The 22,343-nt window shown below is 39.0% G+C and overlaps 2 protein-coding genes across 10 annotated transcripts in view; one reads left to right on the forward strand and one right to left on the reverse strand.

The window, feature by feature from the left end:
- Positions 1–5,823, forward strand: part of OTUD4 (OTU deubiquitinase 4) — a 29,833-nt gene extending 24,010 nt beyond the window's left edge. For 7 of the 8 annotated variants that reach the window (XM_080588661.1, XM_080588655.1, XM_080588658.1 and 4 more), the window contains 3 exons: positions 680–949; positions 1,695–1,735; positions 3,201–5,823. In XM_080588661.1, coding sequence (XP_080444787.1) covers positions 680–949; positions 1,695–1,735; positions 3,201–4,433 — 1,544 coding nt within the window. In that variant the 3' untranslated portion in view covers positions 4,434–5,823. The remainder of the gene's footprint in view (positions 1–679; positions 950–1,694; positions 1,736–3,200) is intronic. The other variant, XM_080588662.1, reaches the window with a different exon arrangement.
- An 889-nt stretch (positions 5,824–6,712) lies between these two features.
- Positions 6,713–22,342, reverse strand: ABCE1 (ATP binding cassette subfamily E member 1). Of its 2 annotated transcripts, none has more exons than XM_080588667.1 (18): positions 22,203–22,342; positions 17,428–17,595; positions 16,798–16,883; positions 16,186–16,283; positions 15,692–15,809; positions 13,719–13,856; positions 13,505–13,574; positions 12,329–12,425; positions 11,452–11,541; positions 10,984–11,105; positions 10,077–10,298; positions 9,499–9,558; positions 9,355–9,413; positions 9,083–9,193; positions 8,843–8,985; positions 8,634–8,756; positions 7,476–7,587; positions 6,713–7,243 (listed from the first exon to the last, which is right to left on the reverse strand). In XM_080588667.1, the coding sequence occupies exons 2-18, from the start codon at positions 17,528–17,530 to the stop codon at positions 7,196–7,198; spliced, it is 1,800 nt and encodes a 599-aa protein (XP_080444793.1). In that variant the 5' UTR covers positions 17,531–17,595; positions 22,203–22,342; the 3' UTR covers positions 6,713–7,195. The 2 variants fall into 2 exon arrangements, with proteins under 2 accessions (XP_080444793.1, XP_080444792.1); XM_080588666.1 differs by having other exon boundaries at positions 22,063–22,203.
- Between the last annotated feature and the right edge of the window lies 1 nt (position 22,343).

The raw sequence follows: 22,343 nt of genomic DNA on the forward strand, positions 1-22,343 counted from the left end.
GCTTGGGTCTGGTAGGTCAGGATCCCTTTGGAGCTCAGCTGACTTTTAGCAAAACCAGTGTAGTATTTTTTCTGTGCTGTGAAAGTTTCCTGGTAAATGTAGTTAGATTAGATTAAATTCATTATTGCTCATTAGATCAGGTGCTGTATTTTATCCTACTTTTGTGATTCTGTATAAGAACTAGTCTTGGAGTTGGCATAGAATGGTACTTTAGAAACCATAATAATCCCTTCATACGTGACAACATCTGTGATGGAAGATGCATAGCCCAGGTAATCTCAGCTCAGATTCAGGGTTGACTGTAAATGACTAGTCCGAATGAGAATTGCAAAGAGTCACACGTACATTTCAGTTCACACCCTTTTCAGCTTTTTTCTCCTTTCCTTTTTTTTAGTAAATACGATAAGGGTTTAGCTATTTCTGGAAATCTTAATTGTTTCACTTCTTTCTGAGAACTGTTCTTTGCATTTAGCCGAATCTTCCTTTGTTTCAAACTTCCCAACTCAAAAGAATTTCCTTTTATGCCTCCCTGAATACCTTTGGTATGTTTTCTTCTGTCTTTTGAAGCTTGTCTTTTCCACTTCCACTTTCTTTTGTAATCTTACATAGATTATATAAGATTATAGATTTTATAATCTTATATGTGAAATAAAATGTGTGTTTGTGTGTTTTCTGCTAGGTATTCCAGCCCCAATACCTGCTTCTTCATTGATGCCAGCCCCAACAACAGGACCTGACTCTATTGTATCACAGGCTCAGGTAACATCTGCTCCAGTTGCTGGAGTTCCTGTGTCGATGCAAGCAGTTAACCACCCTTTAATGCCTTTGCCTCAGACTCTGAATCCCTATCAGGATCTACTATACCCTGGATTCCCTTTTAGTGAAAAGGGAGAAAGAGCCATTGCACCCTCTTACTCCCTGTGCAATAACGGGGAGGACTTACCTAAAGGTGAGAAGCCAGAACATCTGTATTTTATACCGTTTTTCCCAGCAGGCTTTCTTTGCCTTGCAAAAGACAACTTCTTCTGACACTGGCTAGCAATAGGACCAAAGATTTATTTATTGCCATTTCATGATTTAAGGGGTGGGAGGGAATGTTGTATAGAGTCGTAATGCTTCACTTTGTGGTGTTAATATTGCAGTTATTTTAAGTGGCTACACCTAGAAATCTGGCATGATTGTTTTATGGGTCTTAGCTTGACCCACTGTAGCTCCAGGTTTTGTGAACTGATAGGATTTTATTTGGGGATCTGCTTCCATTTACACTAACAAAAGTAACAGATTGTCTGTTGCAATCAAAACCTTGGAAGTTGTTCAGCATTTCCTTACTGGTCTGTGAAAAGGCAGGTTTTGGCATACTATAAATATGGAATAATATGTTCATAAAGAACGTGCCATGTTTGACTGCATTGGTAGTGTACGTTTACTGAACTGTACCTCTAAAAATCAGAATTTCAGTTCCGTAAGCAGTTAAAACTGAAATTTAAACTGCAGGTATGTTCCATTTACTTTATTGGGGGTGGGGTGAGGAACAGGAACAAACAAAAAAAAAACCAACAACAAATCAAACAAGGACATGCAAAACAACACCACACCTGTGTTTCTCTACTGAAGTGGAACTTTATGCAAGGATTAATTTCTAGATCAGATGAAGTGTATTATTACAAGTATTCATAATTTTCTTTTCTTTCTAGATAAGAACATTCTTAGATTTTTCTTCAATCTTGGTGTGAAGGTAACTCTTCAAACTTACGTATATCTCAGTTAGCTCATACAATTTGCTTTTACTTGGTAGTACAGTGCTGAAGACTGGTTGCTGCAACTACACACTTCAAGTTTATCTTAAAATTTGAAGTACTTTATATTTGGGTTTTCTGTTGACTGGGATCTCATCACTGGTCCACATTGCAGTTCAAGTCAACAGAAATAAATTTCTCAACAACGGTAGTCAGAACTATCTGCTTCCAGTAGTGGTTATATGCAGTCCACATATTGTGCTGTACAAATTCACAGGTAAACCAATATGAGATTGAAGATGCATTCTTCTGGAAGCAGCATATAGTAAAAGAGAAATGGCCTCCAGACTTGGACCATGTCTGGGTACTGGCAAAGCCGTTGTAGTAAGAATACCTAGAATTACTTTCCCTGTGGAGACTCCCTCAAGTAGCTGCTTGTCTGTCCGATCTGCTCAGGTTGAAGACAAAATTCAGCACAAGTTAAAAAGCAAATTTAGATTTGATAACTGTGTACCTAATGCAAGTCTTTTGGTTTGTTTGTTGCGAAGTCTGTAAGTCAATAGGAAGTGCCACTGCATTATATTTAAACGGTGTTTGACTCATAAACCTGTGTGTATTTGGGACTGTCCTTACCCTAATATGAAGTGCTATAAAGCCTGTCATTTTGAGGCTTCAGCACCACCTAATGGTGAAAGTACTGTGTCTGGTAGTTGTGCAGCTGGTGACCAAGCAGTGCGGTAGACCTGGCAACTATCTTCTGGGTTCTCCTGTGCACTGCTTTGGTCCCAGACCCTGTCACCCTGTTGTCCACCATCTTCCAGCTGCTCGTTCAGAGTGGACTGACTGGTTCCCATTGCGAGCAGGTCTGGGTAGGCTTCTCCACAGACTTTCTGTACAGATGATGCAGACTGCTGAGTCTTGGACTCTACCCCCTTTCCTACTCCAGTGTTTTCTTAGACAGCCTTCTGCCTCCAGCAGCCTTGTATGGTGTTCTGTATAACCTGAAATAAATGTATTTGACACGCTGTACTATAAAAACACCCTACAGTGTTGCTCGTGAGTTGTCAATACCTGAAGTCGACCACCTCAGGTAGAAACCCCCTTCCCTCTCTCCTACTTCCATTTCAGCTAACAAGCACGTAGTGGCCTGTGATCACACTGCTCAGAGTTAAGAGTTGATAAATGTAGACTCTGTGTTCAAGTGTTTAAATTGACTATACAGGAATTGTGTTATTAAGTTTCCTTACTGGTCATAACTGATGCCTACTTCAGCTACTTTGGAAGGAAATCAAAAAATTAGAACATGATTCTGAAAGCCCAGAAACTCTCCAGAAGTGAGGACAGTCACTGGAAATAAAATTACCTTCCCATAATTAACTGTTTCAAAACAGTAAATTACCTGTGTGCTATTATGTCTGTCTACACATTCAAATGACCAAATACTTTTTCTTTCCTGTCTTGCAGGCATACAGCTGTCCCATGTGGGTCCCCCATTCTTACTTGTACCCCCTGCACCAGGCCTATTTGGCTGCTTGCAGAATGTACCCAAACGTGTCCCTCCCCGTGTACCCGCACAACCCCTGGTTCCAGGAGGCTCCACCGACGCAGAATGAGAATGAAACTGCACGAACAAGCAGGCACTTTCCTATTCAGAGTGAGGCCAGGTCCAATGGTCAGATTTCACAGGTTGACAGCAGATCTCCATCACTGCCGCTGATTATCCCGACAGCTCAGGTGTCCGAAAGCCAAGGACAGGTCTGTGTAGAATCGGAGAATCCAGTGCAAGCACTTCCTTATGATGAGTCCCTGAGAGGGAAAAATCTGTTCCCACAACCAGCCTTTGGACACAATCACTTTCTAGGAGCTGTTCCAATAGCACCTCCTTTCTTTCCTCACTTCTGGTATGGGTACCCAGTTCAGGGCTTTATTGAAAATTCGGTAGCGAGACCTAACGTCATGGCACCTGAGGACAAAGAGGCAACAACTAGCACATCTGCGAATATGTACGTGGCTAAAGAATGCGGTCCTCCCGTTCCTGCAGTAAACTGTGCAGAACAGCTTCAGAAGAGTAACAGCAGCGGCTCAAACACTGTCCCGTTCCCTGTGGCTGGTGTGAGCAGTGAATGCAGTGCCCCAAAAGAGACTACCACTAGGGCACCTCAGTTGGAGCAGACCTGCACCACTACTTCTCCTGCTAGGCAGGCAACAGCTGGGCTGCAAAACCGTTCTCCCCAAGCACAGGGGATTGAGAGGCAGCCAGGGGTGTCCAACACCACACCACCATTGGCAGAAGCACCCAAATATGAACTCAAAAGTGCTACACCCAGCCGTAAGGAGAAGACTGATAAAGGCAGAGATTCCAAGGGTGCTGGTAACCTACAGACAGAAAGCAGGGCACAGAGAACGAGGGAAGAGAGCTCCGAGGATGAGAGCGAAGTTTCTGATATGCTGAGAAGTGGCAGATCCAAGCAATTCTATAACCAGACTTACGGAGGAGGTAGAAGGCCTAGACTTGAGTGGGGTTATTCTAGTAGGGGAGGCTACCAGTTCCAAAGAAACGAGGAAGCCTGGAAAGGACCGCCCAGCAGAAGCAGAGAGGAAGGCTGCCAGTATCAGCGAAACTTCAGAGGAAGGCCATATAGGAATGACAGGAGAAGGGCAACGCTGGGAGATAATCAGAGGGGGCATCAAGCATAGAATGAATGGATAGTTTGAAAATTTTCAAATGCAAAAGGTAATTTGAAGTAGCAGTTGAAAATCTTAATCTTTCTTTTTAGTAAAGTCCAAGGATATGTTTAACTTTTGGTGAGTAAAGACTAGGAGGGTGTGAGCTCCTACCATTTTGTTTGGGGGGGGATTGCAGAGTTTGGTTGGCTTAGCGGTTTATCCTCGATGTCAAATTAGAAAAAACAATATAGGTTTAGTGTTTGAATTTTTTCCACAAAGGTTTGAGTTCATGATGTAAGATGGATACGTACGTTTACTAGGGTGTCAAATTATAGCATTTGATGTGAGCTAGATTCTAAAACTGATGGTAACATTGCACCAAATATGAATATATTTTATCATACAATGCCTTAGTTCTGAACTGAGCTAAAGGAATTCTCAGCCTACTGCACTGTTGTCTTTGATATGCTTCCAACCCAAAGGCCTTTCATCTCAAAAATCTGTCAGACTTGAATGTTTCTCTTCAGTGTGTTACATGTATGGCAGCCAGCTAACCCCGTGTCTTAGGTCTGTTGTATATAGTTCTTTTAATATTCATAGGGTATATTTTTGAATTTTAAAAAGCATTTATTTGTTGAAATCAAAATCAAGACAAGCAGTCAAGAATAGCTGTGTATGATTTGGTAAGAATGGCTGTTTCCACCAAGAATTCTTAATGCTGGTGTGACTAGAATGGTGCCTATGCCAACTAAATAATTACAAAGACAATAAAAATGTAGATGCTATGCATTTCAAAGATAATTCTGCATCTGTTATAATAGCAGAAGTTTTTTTAATGCCACTTTAACACTAATGCACTGACAAATCCTAGATATTTTGTGAGAAGAGATGCATAAAGTACATGTTACATTTTTTTTAAGTTTGTATGGTTGAGCTACTGTTCAGTATTCTTTTTGTTATTGCACTGTTAATGCAAATTTATGTTTTGCATGTACAACTCATTGCTGGAACTACTTTTTAAAAGCGAGATGGATAGTCTGTGTTTTGCTCTTCCCTAGACTTCAGAAGAAAGTGGCTTCTGCCTTATATTTTTACACTGTATCAGAGTTCTGATGCTGTTTCTTCTGACCCTTATAATGATCTCTGCTGCAGTGTTCCTGTTGCTCTTGCAGTTTGGACTTTCAGTTATCCAAACTCAGAGTGCAGTGTGCAGTGTTCACTCAGCTCTGCTCTGTAAAATTAACCGTTGTGTATATTTTTATATCTCTGTATATACTAGTGTAAGAGGTGATGGTACCCTTTCATTCATGTCTGAGATTGTACACCCGAAACTTGAGTGGTAGTTATGTGATAATTTCTTTTCAGATGCATGCGATGTATAAAACTCTTAATTAAAATAAATGTTTGTGTTTTCACTTTCTTTCTAAATTATATTTATGTATTTGAAACTGTTGCAATGACACTACCTGTATATTTTTGTTCTGTTTATATAGCTATTTGTAAACAGCAGGACTACCATCAATCAGCAGTCAGTAGGTAGGCAAGCTCCAAACTCCAGGTCAACAGGATTTCTAGTTCCTGTCTGTAGTGGTAGTGGTAGAGGATGTTTGTTTTTTTTGTAACTGAGACACTTTCCCTTCAGAACAAAGTATTTCAAAAGAGGCAATCGTCAGGTTTTCAGATTGAAAACTAAGCCAGCACTGAGGGCTGTAAGAGTTAAGCTCAGTGGGGTGCTATTCAAAGCCTTAGCAACAAGGTAAGTGTTGTATGCACATAAACTGAAACCTTACCCTGTTCAGCTTCTTAGAACCCCCCCCAAATCTGAGGGACACTGTGCCAACAGATGAGCTACCCTACCCTCTTATATAAGAGGATATATAAAAATTACCATTTTGTCATAAGCTTCATGTGGCTGTATTGTAGAATAGTGCAGGAGGAAGGTTCTGTTGACAGGCCCTCAGTACTTTGAGACCGTTTTACTGCTAAAAAACCTACTTCCCATAGTATACTGTAGAGTTTGTAAATCAAAGCACTGCGAAACAGTCAGCCCTTACCTGCCTTAAACCTGCATAAGTGAAGCTTGAAAGGATTTTAGTCTTTACTTTAACTGATTATTCTCCTGTAACTAGGTCTGAGAAGGTGCACAGGGACAGAAGACTTAAAGGATAGATGTCTGTCTTTATATTGTTAGAGGTAGTTTGTACTCCCTTTTTTGTTTCTTTTTGTAATATGAGAAGGTGTACACGACAAACACACAGACACTGCTGAATTAATGATTGAAGAATTTTTGCATTGTATCACAAAAGAAGTGTAAGTTAAGAGGATATTTATTTATGAAACCCTCATCCAGAGAGATTCAGCATCTTTAAAATTAGAGTATCTTCTGTATCTTGACATTCACGGTAAGTCTCCATATCTTGTACAGAAAACAGCTTCAAGGATTTTCAAAAAGGGGGAAGTCCAGTCAGCACTTGGTACATGAGTAGAATATTGAATTGGAAACCTCCCTTAAATTCTGAAAAAGCTGGAGACTCATTTGCATGATTCAAGATGGTCTATTTTGAATTATAACACTGAAAACAGGACCATGTCACCAAAATATATAAAGTGGCAGTTTTACTCAGCCTAGAATTTATGCACTGCTACTGATCTCAGATGTTACACGCAGCGAGAGACTTTAAGCTCCAGAAGATGAATTGTTCTAAAACCTGATTGAGCCTTCTTATCCACAAGTATTAAATTTCAGTATGCATTTCTATATGCCAGTTACAAAAGATGCTCAGATTCAATATTTAGTCATCCAAGAAAAAGTAGTTTCCACTCTTCTTTTGTTCCACATCCTGGGGAAGAAGAAAAAAGTTACTTAAAATAGTCTTTGACATACTTGAACATAGCTGAACTAAACAATGCCCATCTAAATTCCTTTCTGCTTTCCTTATTACTCTCATTCCTTGTGCTAGTCTCCAGCACAGCAAAAATAGCAGACTGGTCTTCCTTTTGTTTCTTATTTTAAAGCCTTAGCCTATGTTAAACTGTCATGGCTTCCTCACTGTAAAGGTGCTTCTCACTTACCTTGATTGAATTGAGTTTGTTTATTCTTGGTCTGTAGTTGTTAGGGTCTCTTCTGAAAGTGATTTCAAGTTGAGATAAAAACTTATTCATTCCAGCCAAAAGAGTCTGAGGACTGTTAGGAGAGGAGAGTGTTAGAAACAGCATGCACACTTCCCAGATAAATTTTAAGAAGTTCTATACTTGTACAGGCAGGTATGCCTGTAGTTTAGAGAGAGCTTTGATTTCAATCCTGAGCTCACTCAGTTCTGTAAGCTGGTATTTGACATACCAGCATGTGCTACATTTTCAGTTAAATGATGTCTCAAACAAGAAGTTTATAACTATCATCTTTCAGCAGGATCCCAGCATGTCACTACAAGTCTTCAGGCTGCTACCTTTGCTGCCTTTTCACTTAATATACACACTTCTGTGTTGGCACATGTTACTTGCATGAAAGGAAAAAAATGAAGTTGCACCAATAGTGAGGTGTAACAAATCGTAATATATGGTGCTGAGTAGTAGTAGTTATGTGATTCGCTTTTGTTTCCTAATTCAAACAAATATATTCCTATGAGGAATGCCATCAGAAACAGACTGGCACCTATGAAGACCCCTGTGTTTACTTCATCTAGCTCATATTAAGTACTTGATAATTACACTGGTCTAGAAGTCTGGTTTCTAATAGGGCTACTCCTCAAACTTTCCATAGTTTACATGGAATTATTTACAGGAACAAAAAGTAAAGAAGTCCAAGAAGGACACCTTTATACTTTACAATATAATGCACGCTGTCCGTGGTTTTTCTGTGTTGCTGTTAAGACTTGCACTTCACATACTATTTGCATACGTGCCAGAAAGAGCCTTAGTTCACTACTTTAACACGTCTGGAAGTTATTTTCCATAAGCATACTCAGGTTACAGTCAGCCATTTTTTCATTCTTCTCAACTGATGCCCCTGACTTCTCTTCCTCTGACTGCAATTTAATTGCTGTGCTGTTGCTTAAGGCTGGTATAAGCCAGGAGCTGGTCTAGCTTTTTCTGCTTTAATTGACTTTAATTGCAGTGTAAGTTTCCATAGGCAGAGATACTTCACCTCAGTTTTGTTAATGCTTCTGATAAACAATTTATTTCTGTTTTGTCATCTTATATATTGCTTACTAACCCGAACAAGTCCCTTACCTGTTTGCAACTGTGTTCTTGGAGGGAACACCATCAAAAACAATCACACGATCAGCAAGATACGTAGCCATGATAAAGTCATGTTCTACCACAAAAGCTGTTTTTTTAGCATGGAGAATGAAACTGAAAGAAAATTGAGATACCTGAATGTAGATTGACTGCAAAGCTACTGTAAAATTCAAGTATTTTCCCTACTATGTATACTTTACCGTTTCATGACTCTAGCAGCCATTAGACGTTGTTCAGAGTCCAAATATGCTGACGGTTCATCGATTAGGTAGACATCTGCAGGTTTACCAAGACAAAGAGCTAACGCAACACGCTGCAACTCACCACCAGACAACGTCTGAACCTAGTAAGAGGAGGAGAGAAGAGTGAGCCACATTTCTTTTTTGATGCTCAAGTGGTACCTGAATTAAAAGTTACGTGTTGTCTCAGGCCATTAATACCTCCTGGTCAATGATGTTTTCTATTTGAAGTGGTTTCATTACATCAGTTACAAACTGGGGGTGCGTATAGGCATCTCTTATCTTCTCATGCAGCAGCTGACGGACACTTCCCTATCAAAATAAAAATTTTGCCACTTAGTTTTATATGTCCCACTATAAGAAAATAAGAACAAAACCCTCTTAACTCTATTCTAGGCATGAAGAAATTCTGTGTACTAACAACATGCTTTTTGCAGCAAACACAGTACTTAACAAATAAGGCTTAAACATACTGTAGATTTAGGACTGATCTTCTGTGGCTTGTAGCTGACATTTAGAATTGGGACCTCACCTATAAAAGAGAGAAAATTTACAATGAAAACAGGAGTCTTTACAGTATCTTCAAAATAGATTTCAACTGATCTATTAAGTACTACCTCCTTCATCAGGTGTAAGTCTTCCTGCAAGCATTCGGATAAACGTAGTTTTGCCAGTTCCTAAAATAAAATGCAAGTTACATATATTTAAGACACTTTTAATAACTTAGACTTATAGCAATTAAGTCAGTGATACAACAAAATACTTAGTGAAGAACACATTTAAAAATTAGAGAGAATTCCTCTGTTTACTTCAAGCAATTAGTAGTTGCTATTTCTTGCTTTTTTGAAATCGAAGATACCTAATGCTATAATAGTCTAGACTTGCAGCTAAGCTCACTAGGTCAATCATCATCGTCCTGCCACCTGGAGTTCTTAAAATGGGATAACAAATCAAGAGAATTGCATCATTAACATTCATTAGCTTCAAGCTCCCACTGCATATAGAGGAAGCTCATGGCATAGACACCTTCACTAGGAAATAAGCACTTCAACTGGACTTAAAACCAGTAATTTAGAAGCCTGGCTCCCAGAAAGTAGAAAGTCTTCAGGAACGTATTTGGGGCTGTAAGAACCAGAAAGTCTTCAGGAACGTATTTGGGGCTGTAAGAACCACTTCCAACACGAATTCTACTTACCATTTTCCCCTAGCATCACCATAATTTCAGAATCTGTGAATTCTCCAGCTACAATGGATAGTTCAAATTCTCCCATCTTTTTTTTCATTCCTGGATATTTGTACATACACATCTTTTTAACCTCTTCTTCATTAGCTGTCTCAGCCACTTTAAATACCAGAGATGCATCTCGAAACCTTAGATTTTCCGTTGGGACGTAGCCATCTAAGAAAATGTTTATGCCTATGAAGGGAGAAAAGAAGATCATTAAAAATGCCTACAACAAAAGCAAGACGGAAGGGATTTTAGGTCTTGGCCGTAAATTCCAGGCAGATATGGAGAAGGTTGGATTTTAAATGGTTATGTTAAAAGAAGCAAGAAACATCTTGTTTAAAGTGTGGAAATGATGCAAATTCAATGAACGATCTAACCAAAAATACAAAAAGGCTCTAGGTTCTCTTCCTAAAAGCCTGTAATGAGTACTGTGCGTGTAAGGTTTAAAGGAACTACTGCTTCTGGACCTGTTATCACGAAAACATTTATTGCTAAATCTCAGTGCAAGATGGGTGGTCAATTCAGTTCAACACTACCTACCTCTGCACTGTGCAAACTGTCTCTTGCCCTTTCTTTACTATTTATAGGGTCTTTTGTGTAACTCCAGTCTACAAAAATACCTGAAAGTATCAAAATCATGTCCACAGCAAGTGACAAAGGGCCTTTTATAATTAAGGCTTTTGGAGTGAGTTATAATGTTTGGTTCATAAAAAATGAAATTTCTGCACAGAATAAAAAAGTAATTTTTTCGTTACCAAAATACTATGTAACAGGAAAAACATATATTCACATAATAGACTACCAGTATTTTGATACCTTTTTCTTCTACAATTTTTTTTGGTACGTTTAAAGAGCAAAATATGGCAAAAATTACCTTCTCTTACGCTGAAAGGCATGGTAACAACACCATAAGCACTTGGCACACCATACAGGCAGCAGATAAAGTCAGAGAGATAATCTAACACACTTAGATCGTGCTCTACGACAATAATGTACCTGAAAAATAGTCAGAGATTTTTGTTTTTACTTCAACACTGAACTTCTAAACAAGTTTATTCAAACACTAACTTCTTTCTTAGTGTAGTCTTGCAGACACACAAGCTATCAACACAATTTTCACATACATACTACATAATATACCCCAATGCTGAAATAGTAACTACAGAACCAGATTTCCAAAATGTGCAGAAGAAGATTCTACCGACTTAGAATATTTTAAACATCTATTCATGTACTATACTGAGAAATTAGCATTTACAGGGAGATAGACTGACTTTTTCTTTACTCTGCAACAACTCACCTACTACTACAGTCTAGCAAAACATTTTAAATTTATATTTACCTGTCAGGGTTTATTAGGGATCGAATAGTAATGGCAGCTTTCAAGCGCTGCTTGACATCTAGGTAGCTCGAAGGTTCATCAAACATGAAGCTAACCCAAAAAGAAAGAGTGAGACTTAGAGAATGTAAGCTTCAACATATTCAAATCTAACACTAACATTTCAACCAATAAACAAACAAAAATAAAAACTTGTTTTCATACTGAGAGAGAAGAAACAAGTATTATATACTGACACTTGCCTTGAATCTCTGATGACTGTAACATGAGATTGTTAAACACGCCAAATTAAGCCTTAGCTCCCCAAAAATTCTGGAAAAGTTATCACGTGCTATATGGAGTCACCAATCAGCTCTCTGTACTCATGCACTCTGTTCTGACTCATCTTAAATTTAAGTGAAAAGTGCAAATCCATGGACCTATGAGACTGGAAGAAGGATATTCTCCACCCCCACATCAAATCAAAACAACAAACAAAAAAAAGACAGAAAACTTAAGTCTTCCGCTCTTGCTTTCTTGATCCAAGGATGGACCAGACTTTTTTTAAATTTCCTGGTCACGATACATGTGAAGAATCTTATTTTTGTCTATTACTTATTCAAAAAGGATTACAGTGAGGTACACTGTCAAATAGCTACCTCTGAAATCAGACATTTCTGTTCAGATGAATTAAAGTACAGAAACAAAACAAACACATTATATATGGAAGAAATATAGATCCAAGCTGCTGAGTTAGTATGTAAAAGCTAATAAAATGATTTTCTTTTTGTTCAAACATTTCAAACAAAAGTATTATTTTTAACAATAAATGTAAATTAGAGGACCATACTATGAGACAGGTTATTAGAAGCAACGTGTAACAGAAGTAAATCAAACATACATATCAGCCTTCTGAATGCAAACAACCGCACAAGCAAATCTCTGAAGTTCTCCTCCTGAAAGGTCCTCAACATTTCTTTCTTTCAGATGGGTTAGGTCTGCAAATAAGAGGCTAGTTTTAGATATGTTATACCCAACACAACAATTCATATGTTTATTACCTATGGACATATGTATAATCACAGCAGACATCCTACACAGAGGAAAAAAAAGAAAAGTTAAATATACATTTAGTTTATAAGAAATCCTAATGCTGTTCTTAAGAGTCACAACAAGTTATGGCTTCTCTGCAGCACTAGCTAATTAAGGCTACTTCCTATCATTCAAGAAGGATTACATTCCTATTTGCTTTTCCACAATACGTTTAGTGATGACTTCTGTCCCTAAAAAGAAACTATACCAATTTTTAAATCATTTCTTGTTAGACTTTATTAAAAAGTTTTAATTTTCAGGAAAATCAAATCCTCCAAGCATTATACCAAATGGCTGAAGCCAGTATTTTCTGGTCAGCTTTATGAGCAAGAAATGTCAAGAATGTGACAATTTCACTAAGTAGTTAAGCTTGGCTCACAGACCATACTCTTGCTGGCACAACATATCGCAACGTTTACTACTCAGCTCTACCAAAAAGAACCCTATTGGTAATTTTGCAACACCTGAATTTAGGTAACAATTCAAAACATCTACAAAAATTATCTGGACTATGCAGATGTTCTCATTAATTACTTGATTCTCAGAAGTGAGTATTACTCCCATTGTAACTAACTATATACAGCTTTTTTGAAGAGTTTTTTTTTTGTGCTTGGATAATACTTCCTATATGCAATGGTTCTCACCACAGGATACCATAATTTTTCTCAAGTTGTAAAGCAAGCAAGAACAGCAGATGGTAACTGGATTTTTTCCAGATTTAAATATTACCATGAAAGAGAAACTGCATTTGATTGATCAACCAGCACATGTCAGTTAGTTTGTCACTAGAAAGCATTACTGGCATTGGTTCAGATAATACATATAGCAAGCCCTAGTCTTTATTCCAAAGCATCTTTGCATATTTGTTATTTATTTTTAAAGTTGGTACAATTTAAACCAACCATTATATTAGCAGTAACTTTTTTTTTTCAGTAAATACCAATTTCTCACATACTCTGCAGTTTGACCTTACAAAATTACTTACCAAGCTGCTGACATACAACAGTTTGTGTCTTAGTTTCATCCTTTCTATCCAGAATTGATCCCACTGTTCCCTAAAAGAAAAGCAATACAGAAAACCCAACAACATTTCAAACAGCAGTGGATTTTTCACATTAAAATAAATAAAAATCTTGAAATACAAAAGAATCATTACAGGAGAAGCCCCCAGTTTTCCTTTAGCTAATGAAATTACTTACCTTTGCAGCTTTAGGGATCTGGTCCACGTACTGAGGTTTAATGATAGCTTTTAGGTCATCTTCCAGGATCTTGGTGAAATAATTTTGTAATTCAGATCCTCGGAAATAAGTCAGAATTTCTTGCCAGTCAGGTGGATCCTGTGACAAAATTAAAGCCTATGTTTACTTATACCATTTTACATACATTAAAAATGTTTAATATTACAATTCCAACCAACACAGCAAATAGAATGTGCTTGCAAGATTAAAAAAAGCCTGGATAAAAGCTAGTTACTAGACGGCTGTTACAAAGTTTCCATTAAGAACAAAATAAACTAATTAGAAATGGAGGTCAAAAGCTAGGACTTTTTTTTTTTTCTTTCTTCAGATGTGCTGCCACTAGCTCTTCCAAGAAAAAGCATCTTAAATTTGCACCTACGAGGTAAAAAAAAACCTGTAAGACAAACTACCTCTCAGGGAAAAAAGATGTTATGGATTTGTGTAGCTGGATATTAGCTATCTGACCCAGCTAATAAAAAGGAAAAGGGCTGGACTGATACAATCAACTTCCACAAAAGATGCAAAAAAAAATAAATGGTTGTCTTCTCTGCTTCCAGCCAACGTTTCCAAGGAAACCAAGAGACCAAATAACGAAAAATTACAAGAAACCCATCTTGATTAACAAAAACAAAACAAACCTGTTCAGAGCAATCACCGGGGGGGGGGGGGGGGGGGGGGGACACAAAAAAACCACAACACAACCTAACCTGTAGAGTGTCATTTTGCACAGCATTACTACTTTGAATAGTGCTAAATTATTTTGATGGTTAACAGTACACAAACGGAGTGATACAGCTGCCGCATTTTCAAACCAAGCAAATACAAAGAGGCAATGCTTCCTAAGTTTTGGAGCAGAAGCAACATGTAACACTTGATTCATACCACATGCTTCTGTGGTCATAATGATTTGGCTCTTCACAGGGAAGTCTGATTTTGGGAGCAATTCCATAAAGTACATTGAAAGAATGAAAAGTTTTGCTATTTCTGCAGTACTACCATCTGAAACAAGAAGTCCACAAAATAAAATAAACCAAACTTGAATGAGAATGGAAAATATAGTTGGAAAATAATGATTTCTTTGCAGTTTTAAGTGACAGCCATGAAATGGATAATTCATTAAAATGATAATCTTTCAGATGAAAAAAGGCTCAACACACACCACAAGGTTATGTGAGGGTAAGAAGGTGATAACTGAAAGACTACCTGATAAGAAGAGTCACAATAGTGATTATTTACGTCTTTTCTGTAATAATATTCACTCTTTGGAGTAGTTTCTTTTGTAGATAAACAAATTTGTAAATTATTTTGCTTGCTTGCTGTACAGTTTGACACCATTGATATGTCTAAGTATTTAACAAGATAAACTAACAGTTTTCAGAACAGTGTTAAAGTCTACAGCGGGAAACATCATCAACAACTTATGACAACCACACACTTCCATAAATCATCTTAAAAAAAAAATCAAAGATATAAAAAAGGCCAACAGATCAAAATGATACATGGTGCTCATAGACACTAGAACCGTTCAGACTTAGTGGGAACTCCAAAACCTAAATCCCTTGGTGGGAAAGAAGTAAATTATGTAAACTGGGGGGAAGGGGAAGGGCTGGGGAGGGAAGTTGATTACATTTTAAAGACTGGTATTAAAAAAACAAAAACCTTGTAATTGCAAGATCAAAATGTGTTTCTGATAATCATCTTCATTGAGTTATAATTACTACCATTATCTTTCTTGAAAGATACAGAGAATTTGGAGAAAAAGCCTCTTAAAACCATCCTTCTATTGTTTCAGGGTAGAGTAGGTCTTTGGCTGTTACGAGGTAAAGTGCCACTATCCTTGCAAATTCTACCACATTAATAATTATGAAAACTCAGTGAAAACGTATAACCACAGCTATCTATAATGGCAATTTTATTTTATTGCTGATACATACATCATATTTTCCAAGATTTGGCTTCTGTTTTCCTGCTAGGATTTTCAAGGCAGTTGATTTTCCAATACCATTGGTTCCAACCAATCCCAGTACTTCCCCTGGACGAGGGATAGGCAACCTGTATGCAACATTGATAACTTCAGATTATATTGATTTAATGCCATCAGACACCAAGATTTAGTGGTAAAGTAAAAATCACAACCTGTTTTCAGACTTGCTGATTATTCGAGCCTACTTTGTTAACCTAACAATACATGATTCAGAAAAAAATTAGAACATGATGGTTTTTAACTAGTAGGAACACTCATTCTATAAAATGAGTACTAAAATTCAGTTTCATGATGGTCCATTTAAGTAAGAAAAATTGTCATTAACATTTAAAAACGAAGCTACTGAGCCAATAATCATGAACAACCGGATATGAACATCTAGCTTAGCTTAACATAAGCTTGAAAATTTTTGTGCCTTTTACACTGGTCTGGAAAATAAAATACCTGTGAAGTTTGAAGGCATTGGCACAGTATCTGTGTGTTGTTTCTTTCTCCAGGTTGCTAGGTAAGTTAACAATTGACAAGGCTCCAAAAGGACATTTCTGTAATTGAAACAAATATATATATTACTAAAGCACACAATTTATTAACAAAATTCTCTTATTTCCTGTACTGCACTTAGCTGTGCACTTAAGAGTTCTTTTATAAATATTTACCAAAACATTATTTCACTGCCATTTACTTAGTCAACTCCAAAGAAGTTCCATACCACACTTTTCAAATTGAGTACTTAGCAATTTAGACTGCAAGTCATACAGCATATATGCTAGATCTCTGAAAACATCCTTCTGCTGTTAGATCTCTATTGCCACGGTACCAACCAACCCCTCCTCCTGCCCCAAAGCAAAGCATTCCAAGACAAAGCTACAAACAAAATATACAGCCCACATCCCCAGCCCAATCAGTTCAGTAATCGGACCCAGTATTTTATATAAACAGTAACAGTTAACAAGGTCTGATTATTCTCAAAGTTACTTTATGAAATTACCATGTACATTGCTAAACATAACAGCATGATGAAGAAATGTTATCACTTCAAACAAAACAGCCTTTTACCTTGATGCAAATACCACAACCAATACAAAGTGTTTCTGAGATCCATGCTATTTTGCTCTGTGATGTGACTTCTATGCAAAGTTTTCCTGGTGATAAAGAATAAGATGAACTTTAGAAAGTTTTGAATGAATCACGTTTCTTGCTAGTACTACCGAATTCCACAGAAGAACACGTAACCAATTCATAGGAATAAATTCTTTACTATGGGGGTGGTGAGGCACTGGAACAGGTTGCCTCACCTTGATGTGTCCAAAGCCAGGTTGGATGGGACTTTGAGCAACCTGGTCTGGTGGGAGGTGTCGCTGCCCATGGTGGGGGGCTGGAACTGAGTGATCTTTAAGGTCCCTTCCAAACCAAACCCTTCTGTGATTCAATGATTCTATGAATAGTCACTGAAGCTGACTGTAATAGTCACGAATAGCCAGTGACAATCTGAAAAGTGGCATTACTGCTACCAATTGTTCATGCTTTCAATGATATTCAACTTCTAAAGTCTTCATAAAAAGAAAGCATGAATGACAAACAAAAAAATAGTTAGTTATATAAAAAACCAGTAGCCTCTTCCAGCTGAACATTACTTTGAACTTCTCCAAATGCTTAAATACTTGGTGGTTAAATTACATCTCTTACCCATTCGAACCACAGGACAACTCTTTTTGCATTCTTGACGGCATTTCTTTGGCTTACACTTGTCATGGTTGACAATAGCAATTCTTGTTAATTTGTCTGCCATGATGCGCAGTTTAAGGTTACACACATACACCAATTATGAGAAGGAGTGGTGGGAGTCTTCCAGATCTTAAGGAAAAACAAAAACCAGATAGGACGTAATTACTGACAGCACAGGAAATATCTTAAGTTACTTATCTGAAGTTATTACTAGTAGAGTTCAGAGACAAAAAAAAAAAGCAAGATTACTGTTTTTCCCCTCCTTTCAAACACGATGGCAAACAGGACAAATAGACTCAGATCCAAGTGCTGAGGGTACTGCTGTACAAAAAACTGCACAATCTTTAACATTGGCTTTCAATTCCATTCCTTTCTCTCCACTGCAAAATAAAATCATGATTATATCTGAGTATGTTTGTTTCCAAGAAAAGCATGCCATAGTAAGAAGGGTTGATCTTGATTCTGTGCAATACATATTAGAGGTTCAAAGATGTAATGTCAGGGAGTCCTGAAATACTTCCAGTTTTCACACAATCTGCACACGGACTTGCTTCCAAGAAAAGGATTTTAACATTTCTGATCAAAAAAGTATCTTCTATTGGATGTCTAGTTCATCTTCACCCACCAAACTAAAGCTTTACAGGTTACTTAACTACATATGGCTATTGTATGAAGAAAGGCTGTGACTTCAATACCCTAAAAGAAGCAACAGGTGTATGGCACATTTATTACATTAAACCCCAGCCCCTTCCCTAAATCCACTTGTGAACTTTAGCTAGAAGGAATCCTGCAGATATTACTAATATGAAAGAAAGAAAGAGACCAGCACCTAACACGGACCAAAGGTCAGAAGTGAGGATGTTACTGGATTTTTAAATCAATTATTACCATGATGAATATTTTCAGTACTTCCTTTTAAAAGTGGTGGTCTTATTCCTCTTCTCAATTTCCCAAGTACTTTTAAATTAATGCCTGAAGATATTCTGTCAGATATAAATGAATGCAATCCAAGTCATGCCTCCAAATTTATCGTGGCAGTTTCTACTTATAATATTTCTATTTTTTCTTGAATCCATAACCTTTTACAAAAAGACAAAAAGTCTCAATAACATCATTGATGTTATTAAAACTGACTGAACATTATAAAGTCACTTTTTAAAAATGTTTTAATCTCATATCATTAGACCACATTGACAAAATAGGGCCGAGTAAGCAGTGTGGTTGTATCCAGGCCAGTAAGACATAGAAACTGACCAACTCCATAGTCCACTGGTTGGTGCATTCATTGTAGACATGGAGCAATGGGTTTGCAATTCTCACTTTAATACATTTTTCTAACAATTGCAAACAAGAAACTCAATAATAAGATCTGTAAGGATGCTTGACTCAGGGTAATTTTCTAGAAGACGGAAATAATGGATTTTGACAGCGTTTCCAATACGGCAAAAACACGTTCTTCAGAAATACATCCTACTGCCTTTCACAGGAGCCCTCTGTGTTTGCAGCACACAGAGTACCTGGAGGTGAATCGCTCGCTCCCTTTGGTTTCCCAGAGAAAGTGCCTAGCAAGCCCTTTCTGCAGAACAGCTTGTGGCTGAGGACCTCGAGCAGACGCAGACTGTAACATCATCTGGGCAGGACCTTCCCTGCTAGTCATCTTGGCTCTAGCTAGCATTCAGGCTATTTCTATGGGTTCCAAAAGGAAGCTCTAGCAGACAAAGCTGCTGTACCCTACCCAATCTCCCAAACTTCAGTAGAGGCTAGTGCCTGAGCAACACAGATAGCAGACCAGACAGCCTCACTTCTCCACCACCCTTCCCATCTGGTGCTTGGCTTAAAGCAACACAGGAGGAAAATGGGGTCGGTCACTCTTAAAGACCAAGCCAAACATGGCTTGAAACAATTTGGTTTTGCCACCTACTTCGACAAGCTTTGCAGCCAATCTCAGTGGCCTAAACAGACAAGTTTTCACTGCCACCCATTGCTGAATCAGACCTTGGTTCCTAAGTAATAGAACAGCCTAGGGATTTCTTTTCTTGTAGCTGATTTATATGGGAAAATAACCGTATCTGTGATGAAGATTTTGGATGGTCTAACAGTCAAAGATGTAAGCGTAGCAAGCATTCAAAGAGACAGAACTACAGAACCAGCATGGAGGTGTGGGATCATGCATTGCTGCTTCCATCTACACGATGAAGTGTCAGTTTATCCATAACTCTCCAGTGGTCTTAAACCATTTTCAAAAAGCTAACTTTGTGATATCTGTCACTTCTGCAATATTTCCAGGACTGTCCTGATGTCTACGATGATAATTGTCCACAAGAGAAAAAGAAAATTCATAGAATTGCCAATTTAGAGCAAATTAAACAAGCGTCCAAAAGCAGACTGAGCTCAAGCTACAGTATTTATACACAGTTACTTTAGTGGCACTTTATATAACACACCAAATATGATTGTCTGATTTCATGGTGCAGACAGCAGACCTCTCAAAAGACAGGTGAGCAACACGAGCAAGATGTATATGCTCCAATACAAAACAGCAGTAATGGCTAGGTACAGTCAGCAGAAGGAACTGGTATTCAGAAGCATTAATATAGTTCATACCTGTATTTCTGCTTTCCAAATCAAGAAGCACGACAGACCAAGTCAGGAAACCATTAATTTGTTGCTAACTACAGAGCGATACATTATTTTGGATCAGTGAATTCTAATGGAGTGAACAACGGGTAATCTTTCTAGAACAATGGACCAGAGACACAGGTGAAAGGATGAGAGGAAGAGTAACAACTGCTAACAACAAAAGTTTTAAACGCTTTGCCAGCATCATTTACCGAAGCCAAAAGCTGCCTAGTAAGTCCAATTATGATAATTATACAACCACTAAGTCATGTCTAAGACACAAAAGAAGACCACTCTATCCTGCCACAAAAAGCAACAGAAATTTCGTCTACAGGTTGTACATTAAACGTACTTGCCTTAAGAAACACCAATATTTATTTCTTCTCTCAAAGGCATTAGAGTTTATATGAAAATTTATTGAACCAAGTCAATAACGACAGAAGGATTTGCAATTGCTTTGAATCACTCAGAATTAAGCATACAAACATTAACAAAAATTGTAAATGAAGACTGAAAAGCCACAGATGATTCAATTAAATGTGGTGAAGGAGAGCTGTGTTCAGAATTGAGTCACGCTTCAGTTACTTTGCAGAAAGAAATAATTTACTTTTTATTAAACTACACTGCACCTGATGTAAACTAAATACAGCAGAAAGAAATGAGGATGAGTAGCATCCTCCAAAAATCATTCATCTCAAGAATTCTCTCTCAATCGATTGGTAATGGGACTACACATAGTGACTCCACAACAAGAACAAAAAAAGATAGAATATCCAAAGGAAATTTAAATGAAACACAAAAAGAAAACAGACTTTCAAGCTGCATAGAGGAGATCAGTAAATTTATAAGCGTCAAAGCAGAAACAGTAGTATGTGGCACTGGTACAAACAAGATTTACTAGGAAATTAAGAACCAGTCTATGCTTGAGTTTTTGACATTTGTTTTAGAAACTGAAATGATGTTGTACAAGAGCTTTAAACAAGCCCCAAATCTAATGACTGTATTTAACTCGTATTGCTCATGAGGCACAACAAGAGTATGAAAATAAATGCAATGTTAACATGAAAAGCATATGCTCAAATACACTGACGCAGCATTACGTGTGGGTGTGTTCAGCTAGTACTGAATAGCATTAGCTATCATTCAATCTTTAATATTTTCTTTTAACGTGAAATGAAACGCCTGAGAATATGCCAATAAACTGGAAACGAACCACATGAAAATTACAGCAGGATTTGGTTTTTGGACCTGGGAAACCACAGTGGAGAAACCGAAGTTAGAACTCGCAGACAGTCACAGAAAGCTGCAGGCGAAATAACGACGTGCGTTCCAGTGAGAGAACGCTACCGTGGCCCTACAGAAAAGCCCTACCTGGTGTACCTGTTTTTTTTTTTTTTTGGGGGGGGGGGGGGGGGGTTGTTATTCATTTATTAACACACACCTCGTGAAAACGGCCTCACCCCACTACCTTGCCAGCCCTTAAAGAAGTCTCAATCTCTTCACCACACGTTACCTTTCTGAAAATAGTGTAAAACACGCCTTCCTCCTTTAGCAGGGAAAACCTCCCCAGGAAAAAAATAAAAATAAAGAAGCCCCCGAATCCCTTCTCTCCCCTCGAGGACTCCCGGCCGTCGGGACGCGATAAGCCCGCACAGAGGCCTCTCCGTCCACGCAGGCAGCTCCTACAGCCTCCGGTTTTGCTCTGCTGCCACACCGCAGAGGACGGCTGCCAAAACACAACCCCCAGCCGCCAGCAAGGAGCCGTCAGGCTCCGTGCGAAGCCCGCCCGTGCCCGTGCCGGGGTCTCGGCTCCCTCAGGAGGCGGCCGGGCCGCGGCGGCGCCGCTCGCTGCCACGGGGGGGGGGATGGACGAGGCCCGGCTGCCACAACGGCTCCTCCGCTTCCCCTCGCCCCCCATCACAGCACCGGTGTCCCCCCTCGCCGTGTCCCCGCGCCCCCCCCCCCGGGGCCGCTTACCGAGGCTGGGGGCCGTGAGGCGCCCCCGGTGCCGGGGCAGGGCGGCCGACCGCAACGTGCTCCGCTGCCGCCCGGCCAAGATGGCCGCCGCCCCCGCAGGGCGGGGCCTGCGCCGCGCAGCGCCGGGGAGACGGGCTCACCGTAGAGGATGCCGACGTCATCTGCGGGGGACGGAGCGGCGCGGGGCGCGAGGGGGCTCCGCTCTCTCTCCCCTAACCGCTGGCGGGCGGCGAGCCGAGCCCTGCCGAACCCAGCCGAGCCCTTCCGAACCCTGCCGAACC

This window comes from Anser brachyrhynchus (genome assembly GCF_964034855.1).
Source record: "Anser brachyrhynchus genome assembly, chromosome: 4".
Classification (NCBI taxonomy): Eukaryota; Metazoa; Chordata; class Aves; order Anseriformes; family Anatidae; genus Anser; species Anser brachyrhynchus.

Bases quoted from the DNA above. Each gene is read 5' to 3' on its own strand.
- ABCE1 (XM_080588667.1), bottom strand. From the start codon at position 17,530: ATGGCAGACAAATTAACAAGAATTGCTATTGTCAACCATGACAAGTGT. The intron at 13,857-15,691 runs GTATGTATCAGC...ATTTTGTCACAG, and splicing joins CAAATCTTGGAAAATATGAT to GATCCACCTGACTGGCAAGA. The intron at 13,575-13,718 runs GTAAGTAATTTC...CTTTTCTTTTAG, and splicing joins AGATCCCTAAAGCTGCAAAG to GGAACAGTGGGATCAATTCT.